We start from the raw sequence: 14059 nt of genomic DNA on the forward strand, positions 1-14059 counted from the left end.
GAAGAAATTTGAAATCACCAGGAATCTTCCTAGAGTTGGCAGTCTGGTCAAACTGAGTAACAAGGCATGAAGGCCCTTCAATCAGAGAGGTGACCAAGAACCCAATGGTCACTCTAACAGGGCTTCTTAAATTCTCTGATGAGCCTGGTGAACCTGTGAGAAGGACAACCATGTCAGTAGCATTCCATCAATCAGGTGTCTCAGCTCTCCACAGTGTATCATTATATCTTTGTACCCTAAAGGTCGCTGGTTTGTGACTGAGGAGGGGGTACTTGGCCAGCAATGCCACAGACTGGGTTCCTGGTCTGAAACACAGAGAATTTTGGGTAGCTGTCCACTCCAGTTGTACACCTTATATTAAACAGACATGGAGGCAAGGCGAGAAAACCAAGGAGCAGAAGCGATAATAGTCAAGTCAGGTTCAGCAGTGACCAAGCAAAAAACTGACGTGCACACTCAGGGTTATTCAAACCGAAGGTGTGAATACTACATTGAAAGATCAAAAGGTCCAACAATTTTCAGATCGAACCCTAACGTTATCTTTTTCCTCTTCTAATCACCTTTTTCTATCTTCTATTTTCCTTTTTACAACCCAATATGGTCACAATCTTCAGCTGTTTAAAATCATTTTGCTGTACTAAGGATATATTTGATGTTGTTTTAATCTCATCCTTGAGGACGTCATTCGTAGTTAGCATCGAGCATTCTTTTTGCCCTTAGTGGGTCCCCGGTGTGCAGGCATCAATCAGTGATGTTGTAGACGCCATCTTATTTAAGGATGAGTAGCTGCAGATGTTCCCTGTCTAAAGACTCGCTCTCACTAAGCAAAGAAAAGTCCAGCCTTAGTGGGTTTTAGGCCTCATGCCCTTTGACTCCTGTGTCATCCAATCGATCGATTGAGCCCTGCTTGTCTTCAAGTTATAATTTTAGATTTAACAATTTCAACATCTGCTGGTCAGAAAGCTAAACCTATGATATTTGTTTTTTGAAGATCTGCGTAGTCATGCTGCCCTGTCTCTTTAGTTTCAGGTGAACAGGCTCAAAGAGTAAGTGCCTACGCATGACGTGACATGATGTAACACAAGCTGAAATGCAGCCACTGCTAACTAGCCAGAGGCCAGTCGCGATCAGAGCTTGATGCCATTACATATGTTAGCTTTTTTTTGCATTTCTTACCTGATGAATGTTCGACATTAATCATCTGTACAGAAGATGGGGGGACAATCAAAACTGTCCACAAGGGAACACTAAGGAACTTTAGGCAGCAAAAAACAATGGCATGTCTGTTTAATGCATTTAATTCAGCTGCACTGTACATTGAGCTCACTGTCGTCAGATTTTTTGGTTCTGTGAACCTTAAAAAATAATTCAGGAGACACGCAACACTTGGACTCTGTTATGTTTCAAGCCAAGGTTCCTCCATGTGTTGTGTCTCTTTTTTATTATTGAGCCACTTACACTATTTATGTTAATGTTACTTTTGTTCATCTCCTGTGTTTTCATTGTCTGTATTATGTTCCATATGCTGTGTGTGTGACCCCCAAAGAGGTTAGGCCACCTGTCAATCACCACCAGAAGTGCCCTCCTCTTTATAAATTTGGAAGGTTTCCCACAGTTCCTGGTGGTTCATTTCAAATGTGCTTGGAGTGGTGAGTTTTTTTCTGGGCTTTGTGATTTTTTGGATATTTTGAGCCTGTGATCTGTTTTTTTTCTTTTGACTTCACTTTGCATACTGTTTTGGGACTTTCTTCACCTGGGATTGCCTTGGCTGGCAACTCCTTTATGTGTTTGTGCTCTTTGAAGTTGAGCATTTTGTGAAAATCAACTTTGTATTTTATGAAGTCCCTGTGTGTGCCTTTACATCTAGCCAGGGTTTGATTTTAAATTTACCCCTGTGGTGGACAACCAGTTCCCTTGCCTGGCCAGGATGGCTCTGAAGTGGAAGGACCAGGGAAGAACATGTGGTCTCTGGATCGCCAGGTGGCAGCTACGGCACCACAGATTCCCACAGGGCACTCTGGGAATTGCAGTTTGGTGGCGCAGCCCTGTTGGGTCCTGGAGGTGCAGCCAGGCAGTACTGCAGGGACTCCTGAGCCCTACGTCATGGGGCTTCCACCTTACCCAAAATTGCTTCCGGACCAATCCAATGGGACACTGGAAGTATTCCCGGGCATTACATAAAAGGAGCCAGAGTCGGGAGGAAGGTGATGAAGCTTACTGGAGGAAGGAGGAGGCGATGAGAGAGAGAAAGAAGACAGGGACAGAGGGTTACTGAGTGTGCGGCTCAGTACTTTATAACTGTGCTTCTTGTACTGTGTTGTGCAGGTGGGAAACTATTCAGGAAGCGTTTCCCACAAAATAAACCTGCGTACTGTGCTTGATTTGTGCCCTGAAGGGGGCACTCCATCTCCCCATAGCCAACACAAATAGACACCAGACCCCCTAGTGGGCAATTTTGAAAGTGTTTTTAGGGATGTATGTGCTTTGAGACTCCCACTCATAACAGACTCCAGTTCAGTTCTGGCTGGGGTGCACTCTCTAAGGGGTCTACATGATCTCTGTGTGTTCCTCTGGAGACTCTGATTTTTCTCCCATAGTACATTTGGTGACTCTAACCTGTCACTGGGTATTTGTAGATATGGGTGTGTTTAAATACACCCTTAGAAGAATGGCATCCTGTCAAGGACGCATCTTAGTTTGGAGTTTTAATCAACAGGGTACGCCAACCATGAAAAACAGATGATATCCATCAACCCACAAAAACTGAAGGTCAGCAGCCGCCGAGGTATTGTCCTTGATCATGGCATATCATCTAATTCTACAATTTCAAAATCAACCAACATGACTGTTTAGGAGTTGTGTGCCAGGTGCCCAAATTGTTCAGTTGCTAACTGTGGTGCCTACATTGGCATCAGATTGCTTTTCGGCACTTGTGCAGATGAAGGCACTGATACCCAGTCTTGGCACTGCCATCCCAGGGGGCCTACAGAACAACCCTGGCAGCCCAGTTATGCCACCCCAGACCTCCGACAGGGACACGGCCTCCAATGCACTCCCAGCTCACTTTTCCAAGAAACACGGATAAAAAATCAAACAAAGAGGCTGAAAAGGATAAAACAGTATATGAAAATAAAAAAAAATCATTACCTGGTAATCTTCTGACTCCTTTGTTAGAGAAAAAGAGAAAACCAAATGAAAATCAAAATTGCACAACACATAAGCAATACTAAAAAAAAAAATCACATAAATCTACAAAAGAAAAAAAATGCTTTCAATGTACTTAAAAGTCACGGCTCTCTTTCTTGTGTTATATTACTAAAACGGAGGTGTGAAGCTGTGAGTGCATTCTGATGTTTCAAACAAAACGTCTGTGACCCTGCAGCCTCTTTGGTACGGTACAGTTGCCCACCACCCATGAGAGAGTGTTTCGAATTTAGCTAGGAACTGCCAGAGTGGGTCCCTGTGCCCCTTTTCAGTTCAACCACTAAGTCTCTGTGTATGTGTGAGCCACATCCCAGTTAAGTCACTGTCCTCCAGTTCAGGCATCCTAAGTCTCGACATGCCAACCTGAGTTCACAAATCCTCTATTAGTTCTGCCCCCATGTATCTGCCAGTTCAGTCATAACTCCCAATGCATTGCTGAGAGTTTATAGTCCTTAAGGACTTGCCCAGCTCAAACAGTGAGCCCCTCATTGTGTCCTTATGCTTTGCTTCAGTTCAACCCCTGACTCCCAGTATACCTCTGAACACTTTTATGGTTCACTCACTGGTTCTGCCCTTTTTTATGTTCTACCCATGACCCCCAGAGTTTTTCTTAAGGACTTACCTAACCTACCTAACCTAACTCCCACTGTTTATGAGCCTTCTCCCAACTTAGCCATTGACCGCCATTGTGTTGATAAGTCCTAGTGGGCCTCTCAGTCATGCAGAACGCCACCCTTCTAGTTCTGCCCCAGGCTCTCAGCGTATCCCTAAATACTCTCCTAGTTCAGCCTGTGTCTCTACTGAGGCCTCTTCCATTTCACTCCCTGACCTGACCTGACCCCCTGCATATCCTTTACCAGTTCAGTCGGTGATCCCCCCAACTACTTACCATATTCAGCTTGACTGGCAGTTTGTTAGTGTGCACGTTTACTGTTCAGTCTCATTTTCTGGGTGCTTCTGTTCCCTTTTCAGCACGACCCCTATCTCACAGTGCATCTCCAAACTCCATCTTAGTCCAATTACTGGCCTCAGGAATATTTGTAAATGATTTTCCCTGATCAACTACCAATATGTCATTAAAGGCTCATCCTAGTGTGTCCCTGGACCCTCTGCCATCTTATCCAACTTTGTCCATGTCCACCAGTGCAGTCGGTATTCTCCTCCGACTACTCTGCCAGTTTGTTAGTGTTCCCCCTTTAATTGTTCAGATTCTGACTCTCAGGGTGCTTCTCTTTTCCTTTTTCCTTACAACCCCTAGCACTTTCTTAGTCCCATCACTGACCTCCAGTCTTTCACAAAGCACTTTCCTTGATCAGCCTCCAGTGTGTCCCAAAGTCCTGCCTTGTTCAATCACAGGCTTTCTCTTTGTGAGTCTTCTATATAGTGAGTCACTAATCGGATCCCCACTACATTTCCAGGTTATCCTCCATGTTCAGCTCCTGACACCCAGTGTATTCTTGTGTCCCAGCCCAGTCTGTGTTCCCCGGTGCACCAAAGAACTTTTCCTGAATGCCAGTTTGTCACTAAGTGCTCCCTTATTCCAGTCACCGACCTCCATTGTGAACTGTCTCTCTTCAGCCCCCGAATCCCAGCGAGTCCCTAGATGTTCCCTCAGACCAGTCAGTGACCTTCAGCGTATCCCTCTCCATTTAGTCATTGACCCCTCAGTATGTCCATAAGCCCATCTGTGTCCCTAAGGACTACCCCTTTGATCCACACACTCACTCCCACTGCATTCTTTTATGGCAGCCTTCAGCTCAGCCCCTGACTGCCAGCATGCCCTTTCGGGTCCTTTCCCCCAGCTCCCACTATGTTTCCCTGAAGTGACTGGTGGTTCACCTCCGGTAATGAGGCTCCTAGACACACATCTGACTTGTTCAACCTTATAACTTTACTTTGTGTTGTGGTACGTCAGCTGTGCTGCCCACAGACAAATATCTCCAAGGGGCAGGCTAAGGTTAGCCAAGTGTGTGGCTTCCAAACTAAAAACACACATTTTAGTGCCACTGGGAGAACCTTCTGTGCTGGACGTGTGTGAAAGGCAACAATTCATTACCAGTTAAAAAAAAAAAAAAACTGGCTTGGATTTGGACGGGCCTACTAATGACAACCACGTTGCTCACCACTGTACTTGATGATCCGGATTGTGGAGTCTCCCTCGCCCAGTCTGGTAATGGGAGTCAGACGCACCTCGTAGGTCTCAGGCCTTATCAGTTCGGACAGGTTGTACTGGAGTAGCTCCTCTTTCTGAATGACATGATTGACTGGGATCTCCTGTTCCCACCAGCGCTGGTGGCTGATCTACAAGAGAAAGGGAGACATTCTGGTCACAGAGATGGTCATCTTCCATTTGCGCACAAAGAGACACTCTTTGACACACACAGACGCTCACTACAGTGATAAACGCGATAGAGGTACAGCAAAATCAGCACAGTTAAACCAGATGACATCTAAACATTGGCATGGTCTGACATCAGTAACAGTATAACTGGAAGGCACCCGAAACCATTAAGGACAACACTGGCAAAGTCATCAAAGGGCAGCCTTTATCATGGCACCGGAGAGTGGTGACATGTTGAAAATTCATCAGTATATGCAAGTAAGACTTTCTCTGTACATTAGAACATTAGAACACTAGAACAATGTTGACGAGAACAGACCATTCAGCTCAACAAAGCTAGCCAGTCATCTCCACTTAATTCTTCTAAAATAACATCAAGTCAAGTTTTGAAAGTCCCTAACTGTGTCCACTTGTTGTTGAACTCATTTTAAAGTCAACGTCTCGATCCACTGGACTAATTCCCTTTATAATTTTAAACACTTCAGTCATGTCACTTCTTAATCTTCTTTTGCTTAAACTGTAAAGGCTCAGCTTTTTTAATCTTTCCTCATAACTCAATCCCTGTAGCCCTGAATCAGCCTAGTTGCTCTTCTCTGGACCTTCTCTTGTGTTGCTATGTCCCTCTTGTATCTTGTATCTGCACACAGGACTCCAGATGAGGCCTCACCAGTGTGTTATAAAGCTTGAGCAGAACCTCCTGTGACTTGTACTTTACACATCAAGGCGCTATATAACCTGACATTCTGTTAGCCTTCTTAATGGCTTCTGAACGCTGTCTGGCAGTTGATTGTGTTGAGTCCACTGCGACTCCTAAATCCTTCTCATAAGGATTACTCTCGGGGTCCAAACCTCCCGTTGTGTATTCAAACCTCACATTTCTACTTCCTACATGTAACACTTTACATTTACTCACATTAGATTTCATCTGCCACAAATCTGTCCAAGCCTATATGCTGTCCAAGTCCCTTTGTAAAGATTCAAAGGAGTTGAGATTATCTGCCAATCCACCAACCCTGGTATCATCTGCCAACATACCCAGCTTGTTACTTATATTCCTATCTTAATAATTTATATATATTAAAAATAGCAGCAGCCCTAGCACTGACCCCTGCTGGTCACCACTCTTAACACTGGCCAATTCTAATGAGGTTCCTCGCACCATCACCCTCTTCTTCCTGTGTCTGAGCCAATTCTGCACCCATCTACAGACCACACCCTGACCTGCCACTTCTTTTAGTTTGACACTCTACAAATATGACGATAAAGACCCTGTAAACCTTTACCCAGACGACCCACTAAATATACGACTCTCTAAACTCCGGCTGGGCAGCACAGGGCAGTCTAACCTCAGTAGAGCAGCACAGGTACTGTAACTGCAAGTCATCTAATCCATAAGGCACCATTAACCACAGCATTGTTGAATAGTGACAAGTTGCATCTTTACTAGCACAAGTATAGTAAGTAGGAGTTTCACTCTACTCTGTATACGTGTATAAACCCATACCAGGCTGACTGTGAGGGCACTAAAAAATCAGAAAAGCAGCACTGGACTGGCCAACGCTGGGTAGTCTAACTTCAGCAAGGCAGCACACGTACTGTAACTGCAGGTCATCTTAAAGCATAAAGGACACCACTGGCACAATCATCATCGGGCATCCTTCATCAAGGTATGATGAGTAGTGTTGTGGTTGTTTCTTCATTAACAGATGCTAGTAAGATCTTCCTTGCACTTTGTACACAACATGGCACTATAGATCCTACAAACCAATGCCCACATGGCCCACTAAATCCTAAAAAGCAGCATTGGCCTGGTCAATGCAGGGCAGACTAACTTCAGTAAGGCAGCTCATGTACTGTAACTGCAGGTCACCTTAAAGCATAAAGGACACCAGTGGCACGATCATTAATGGGCATCCTTCATCAAGGTATGAAGAGTAGTATTGTGGTTGTTTCTTCATTAATAAATGCAAGTAAAATCTTCAGTGCACTCTGTACACAACATGGCAATAAAGATGCTATAAACCTATGCCAGGTTGATCCACTAAATCAGGGGTTCTGAACCTGCGGTCCGTGGACTCCTAGGGGTCCATGGTTGGGTTCCAGGGGGTCTGTGAGGATCAGATAAAAATAAACATTTATATTCACTATACAGCCCAGTACTGCTGATTTAGAGTAGAGTAGTAGTACTAGCAGTGGTAAGTAGTAGAAAACGTAGTAGTAATAGATTTGTTTTAAAATGCACAAGAGGATTGTATTTCATAATTATAATGAGTGGCCATTACTTTTTCGTAAAAAAGGAGTGTTTTATTTTTAGATTGTTTACTTTAAAGTTTAATAATATTTTGTGTATGTCATATGTGTATGAGACAATCAAATCTCGATAAATAAAGTACACTAGCCGAAGCCCGCCGTAGCATATGGAGGTGTAAGAATAGGAATGGAAAACGGTGAGAAAGGAATTCAGTATAACAAAGGCTTAGGAAACCACCGTCGCAGTATAACGAAAACAGTAAGGAGCGAAACCAAGGCCAATGGTCGAGAGAGTACCTTCCTGTAGCAGGCTACAGAAAACACAGACATATATAGATAGACGGCGCATTAACTGTGTTGCCCAGTTGACACGATAGGTCAGTGTGTCCGCCCTATTGCGAGTGGTAAAAGTGCCATTTAAACTAATACAGGTAGACGTGGAAACCGGGTTTTCTGATGAAAAACAATAACGTTTTAAACAGTATCGTTTACATACAACAGATTTTGGTGAATTGTTTACATGCAATTATTTATATCCATTTATACAGTAAATGCGTGCATATCTAATGGTCTTAGAGTTGGTGGGCGGGGCTCTCTGTCTTGCTTGCCCTTAGTAAGAGTTGGTGGGCGGGGCTCTGTGAGTTGATGGGCGTGGCTCTCTGTCTTGCTTGCCCTTAGTAAGAGTTGGTGGACGGGGCTCTGTGAGTTGGCGATCATGGCTCTCTGTCTTCTGTGCGGTGTAAAGTCAACGTGGCTCAGAGGTGCATGTCGACTTTTGCACAGACGAAAGTGACTGAGACTGTGTTTGGTGAGTTGTTGCGTGCCTCGTGAGTGGGAGGACGGTTACAGTTGGCGTGCGTGGCTCTGTCGTGCGTATCCCATGATGAGGTAGGAGGGTTAGAGTTGGCGGGCGGGGCTCTGTCTTGCTTGCGCTCACTGTCTTACGTGCCCTCAGTGTCTTGATTGTGCTCAGTGTCTTGCGTGCCCTTAGTGAATTATATATATATATAGATTCTATTCATTGGATGCAAAGTTGTGTTTATGTGAATATTTCTGGTGAAGGGGGTCGATAGCTTTCATCAGATTCTTAAAGGGGTCCGTGACTCAAAAAAGGTTAAGAGTCACAGCACTAAATACAGGGCATTCTAAATCCTAAAAAGCAGTATTGGCCTGGTCAACGCAGGGCACTCTGACCTCAGTAAAGCATCACACGTACTGTGACTGTGAATCATGTTAAAACCATAAGAAACAGCGTTGGCACAGCCAGCACAAAGCACCCTGAGCGAGCTGTGTAGGCCAACTGCAGGACACCCTGAAATATACAGATCAGCACATGCTAAAAGATAATACCAGCCAACCAGGTAAGGAATGCTGCACAACACCAACCTGGTGCCATCAAGGAGCAGCACCCTGACCAGCGAGTGGCCCCTGGCAGGACTTTGCAAATTGCAGAGCAGAGCTATTAACTCCTGTTACCCACTGCTCTGCTGATTATGAAGCTTGGCCCAATGACACCATAAGGTTGATTAGCAACGACCCTGAAGGCAGACAGCTGAATCAGAGCAGAATGACCTGGACATGACAGAGAACTTGGCAGATGAGGCATAACATATGCCAAGACAAAAGAATGTGTATGGGACAGAAAGCAACAACATACGCACTTTCACAATGGTGGCTCATCAGTGCTTTCACAGTGCTCATAGGACAGCAGTGGACACCTACTGTCACTCCTCTGCCTGGTGTCTGGGTAAGGACATTCATGAACAGGACAGCTGACATTGGTGAGCACAATTAGCACAATTGCAAACTGTCTGGTGTTACAAACCAATCAATTGAAGAGGGCTTATCGAGCGAGGTGACTCTCTCCATTATGCATGGCGGAGGCGGGCTCATGCTAATTTTGACCTGTATTGGCCTATCACATCTTAATTCTCAGTTCTCATATTTGGGAGTTGGGCTGAGTGCTGCAGGCCCCGGTCACATCCATTAACGACTCTCACAAAGACATTTTGCAAATTTTCATCCACTTCCCGATATTTCAAGTCAATAATAAACTCATAAGGTAATTCACTTGATACAAGTGATATCTTGGGTACAGAAGAGTGATCAAAGCATCAAATTTATCATCCCTTCAACCTTTAAGTGATATCGTGATTTTAAAGGTGTGCCCCATGTCACATTCAAATGCCAACTGTCAGTGGATTCTTGACTAATTCTTTAGCCATTGTAAAGGTCTGCTCTGACACAGATGGATGAAGGACACGGGTTCAAAGCACACAAATGTTTTTTATTTTCTTTCCCGTCTTCCCCGTTCCCACGTACCCACAACACAGTCTCAACCACAGCACAAACACAATACTTTTACTTTTCTTCTTCTTCTTTTCCTCCTCCACTCCTCCCAGCCAGCTTCATCTCACTCCTCCCATCTTTGGCTCCCGGAGTGATGGCTGCTGGCTCCTTTTATAGCCCACCCGGAAGTGCTCCAGGTGTTTGATGACCTATCCGGGGGCGGTGGAACAGCTGTTCTCCAGGGCTCAGCAGCATCTGCAGAACCCTGTGGCAGCGTCCATGGATCCCAACAGGTCTGCATCAAATTCCAGCTCCCATGAAGCCCTGTGGGAATCCTAGGCACCATTGCAACCCGGGGGGGCTGCCATCTAGCATTCCGTGGGAGGAACTGTCCTGACCAGGCTTGCTCCCACTGATCCATACAAAGAAGAGGTGTTCTGGGACTCCGGCCGTCTGCCACACCATCACTTACTGTATCTTGAAGTGGTGCCCAGGTAGCAAATGGCATTTTTGAAAGATGCATAACGTGTGGCCTGGGTCTACTCATGCTTTGTACTGACATGTGGAAAAGTGCCTTGTGATAGGCTGGCAATGCCATACAGAAATACTTCCTGCCTTGTGCCCATCATCGTCAGGAAGTTTTTGCACCAACAGAACTTTAAAACATTTTGAAATTTGTTATCGATGTAGTGTCATGGGCAGACCTGCCAATAAAGTAGGAATGACAAAGGAGTTTTGCCAAAGGAAATAGGGGTGGCAAATGGTGAATAAAAATGTAAAGCTTTCTAAGTTAAGGCCAAGATTATGAATGCAATCTGCAGTAAATCTCAAAGATCCTGGGCTCAAATGCCAACAGGAGGGCACGATGCCACTTTTAATGAATCAGTGTATCAGTTTGTGCTTTTGATGTGAAGAATTGCTGAGGTTTTTTTAACACTGGCATATCACAAAGGTGCGATACTGTAGTTATTTAGAGTAAGGAAGACAAAATTTCGAGGTAGGGTACTTCTAGTCACTAATCGTGGCACAGGAGTTTACTGATGTGTTGCATGCACGGTTGGTGAGATTATACCCTGTACAGGCAATAATCTCACTTTCTAAAACTGCTTATCCCGGTGAGGGTCATGATGGCAGCAGGCAATCACAAAGTCAATGTATTCCAGGGGAATTCTCAGGTGTTTCCAAGCCAGCCGAGAGATATAATCCCTCCAAGTCTCTGCCCAGTAGGGCATGCCTGGAGCAGCTTTAAGGGGAGCTGCCATGACATCCTTATGACACGCCCAAAAACCACGTCAACTGGCTCCTCTCGATGTAGGCGAGCAGGAATTCTACATTGAGGTTCCCTCAAATTGCTGATTGTCTGACCCTGTCAGTCCAGACACCCGAGAAGAAACCTCATTCCTGACACTAGTCCTTGCAATCTCATTTATTCAGCCGTTACCCACACCATAGGTGAGGACAGGGCTGGCAAACCAAGACTCAGCTCCTGCTTCACCTCCACGGACCTGCAGAAAAGCTGGTGCCGCTCTAATCCGCTCATTGATCTTGCATTGCCTTTGTCCATCACTCCTCAACAAGATCTCCTCCACTAAGAACAGTTGTTGCTCCTCACCCGCAGAGAGCAATCCACTCTTTTCAAAGAGAACTGTGACCTCAGACTTGGAGGTGCTGATTCTCATCCCAGCTGCATAACACTTGTCGCGTGTCAAAGGTCACAGTCAGATGTGATAAGGAGGATAACATCATCTGCATAAAGCAACAATGCTAACCCTAGCTTCTCTGACTATTTGATATCCCGTCCGTGGAAACCACAAACAGGAGTGTTGACACGACACAGCCTTGATGGAGCCTGACACCTAAAGTGGACGAATTCGACTTAACGCCAAGTATTTGGACACGGCTGGGGAACAGATAGTATACAAAAACTGTCACTTTGACATGGTGGTGGGGATGCTCAGCACTAGGATGTCTGGGGCTTCGTGCTCTTGGTAGGGTCTCTCTTGGTGAACAAGTTTGGGCTGAAATATCGAAACACGATTCAAAATGACCCTCACGACAGTACAACTTAAAAATTAGTATACCCTGCCCGGGATAGGGTTACCAGGACCCATTCTTGGTGCCAAAACCTGAGAGGGTGGCATTCACCAGCGAGTATCTGGTAGTCAGTAACACACATAACATGGCTAGGCTCAACATGAAGTGGCGATGTTGAGCCATCTTGTGGACTCACCACCTGCAAGACAAAGGGTGAGGGTCAGGTGCAATGCCAGTTTAATGACAGGCATAGGCAGGAGAGTCCTGGCAATGAATATGCGACAATAAAGCTATAACACTAGAACAGAAGGCTGAGTGCCAAGAACAATTTTCCACACATGGCACGCTGGCAGCTATAGAATTACAGGTCTAGACTACGGTCCAGAGGCAGCATCTTCACAAATTCCCAGGCTCGTACGGATGGACTGTATAGCGGTCTGGATGGAGGTGACACACCGAAGGCAGAAGGGTGCATAAAGTGCATCATAACGCCAGGCGTATCGCCACGGCTCTGTTTGAAATGTTCTGGGTACCGACTCAACCAAAGGCACTATGCCAAACAGGAGATCTTTTCATGTTGCCTATTATGAGCCACTTGGCCCTATTGGGAGTCACTTCACTAGGAGAGTTCGTAATTACTTGCATCCTGGGGACTAGCTGGCTAAATAAGTTGGGTCACGTTGGCAGACACTGGAGCGCCATGGTGGGTTGCCACGCTTTGTCACAAACGCTAAGAGGCTGCAGAGTTTCACAGAGATATTCCTTCTGGCAAGCTGAAGGCAAGCGTGTAATTGCATCAGCAGCAGAAGACGAGTCCCTCTTTGCGTCAGGCAGCTGCATGATGCGAGGAGACAGTGTTTCAGGTGGGTTGAGGTTCTCTGTGCCAGCTGCGTCACCTTTGGCCGGCTCTTTTTATGGAACATTTGGCTTCATTTAAGAATGGAGTTTGCTCAGTTAATATAAAGGATGCAGAAAAAATGGGCATTGGTGGTCCAGTCTGGACACACTGCTCCTATACTTACTGTTACATCTCATATAAACTTTCTTTGCAGGATCTCATGTTCTCTTTAGTAAACTGTTGTTTATTTTTTATACTGTCTGTCTCAGCCAGAGCCTCCGCAATACACACCTTATATTGAACAAAGACACAACACAAAGTGATACGAGATAACAAGGCAGTTGAAAGTGTCATGCTCGTCATGGTGTCCTCATACCAATGATGCCAAGGCAGCTGGACAAAGTGGGAACAACTGTCATGGCACAAGCACAGATATGGGTAGTTGTGTGAGACACAAAAGTAAGCACTTCCTGGTATGCCGCAGAGTCCATGGCAGACAGTCAGTTCAGTCATGTGGACAAGTTTGTGGCTATGTTCACCCCAAGTCACATGAACACATGTGGTGACGTCACGTCATGTTAGGAATCACTAGTCAGGAATCTTGCAAATCAGCAAATGCTGGCAGTAAATCGCCTAAAACCGATGCCCTGCAGAACCAACAGTGGGCACACAACTGAAAAGGATGGCAAATTAAGACATACCACTGCCTAATGTCCCGGGTATATGCTAGCAGTTTGTTGACCAAACCTATCAGGCACTTAATGAGATCCTGTGAGCCCCAGGCAGCAGAGCAGAGCAGGAGGTGCGTCAGAACAGATGCAAGCTGGCATGCGACGAAGATGAGCGGTGCTCTGTTAGAAACAGCTGTTTGCAAGTGGCCAGCGGAGAGCTGGAATTTCATGCTCCAGTTGTGTGTCTGCAAGCAGAGCCGCCGCCTCTGCTTTTGTTTTAAGCCTGGACACAGCACAAGCAGCGTGTTGTCTGGGGTCTCCGCCACTGCTCCTCTGCCTGGCCTGTCTAACCAACGCAGCACATGTGCAAGTCAAAAACACTGTGTGCACGCAAATGACCATAAGTACAGTGGCATAGTGTCTTTTACACAC

General features: G+C 45.6%; 1 protein-coding gene across 3 annotated transcripts in view; it reads right to left on the minus strand.

The window, feature by feature from the left end:
* Nucleotides 1-14059, minus strand: part of mdga2a (MAM domain containing glycosylphosphatidylinositol anchor 2a) — a 348884-nt gene that overhangs the window by 45308 nt on the left and 289517 nt on the right. For 2 of the 3 annotated variants that reach the window (XM_039741007.1, XM_039741006.1), the window contains exons 11-12: nucleotides 5328-5505; nucleotides 3148-3165 (exon numbers count right to left, since the gene is read on the minus strand). In XM_039741007.1, coding sequence (XP_039596941.1) covers nucleotides 3148-3165; nucleotides 5328-5505 — 196 coding nt within the window. The remainder of the gene's footprint in view (nucleotides 1-3147; nucleotides 3166-5327; nucleotides 5506-14059) is intronic. The other variant, XM_039741008.1, reaches the window with a different exon arrangement.

This window comes from Polypterus senegalus, chromosome 18 (assembly GCF_016835505.1).
Source record: "Polypterus senegalus isolate Bchr_013 chromosome 18, ASM1683550v1, whole genome shotgun sequence".
In the NCBI taxonomy this organism is placed as follows: domain Eukaryota; kingdom Metazoa; phylum Chordata; class Cladistia; order Polypteriformes; family Polypteridae; genus Polypterus; species Polypterus senegalus.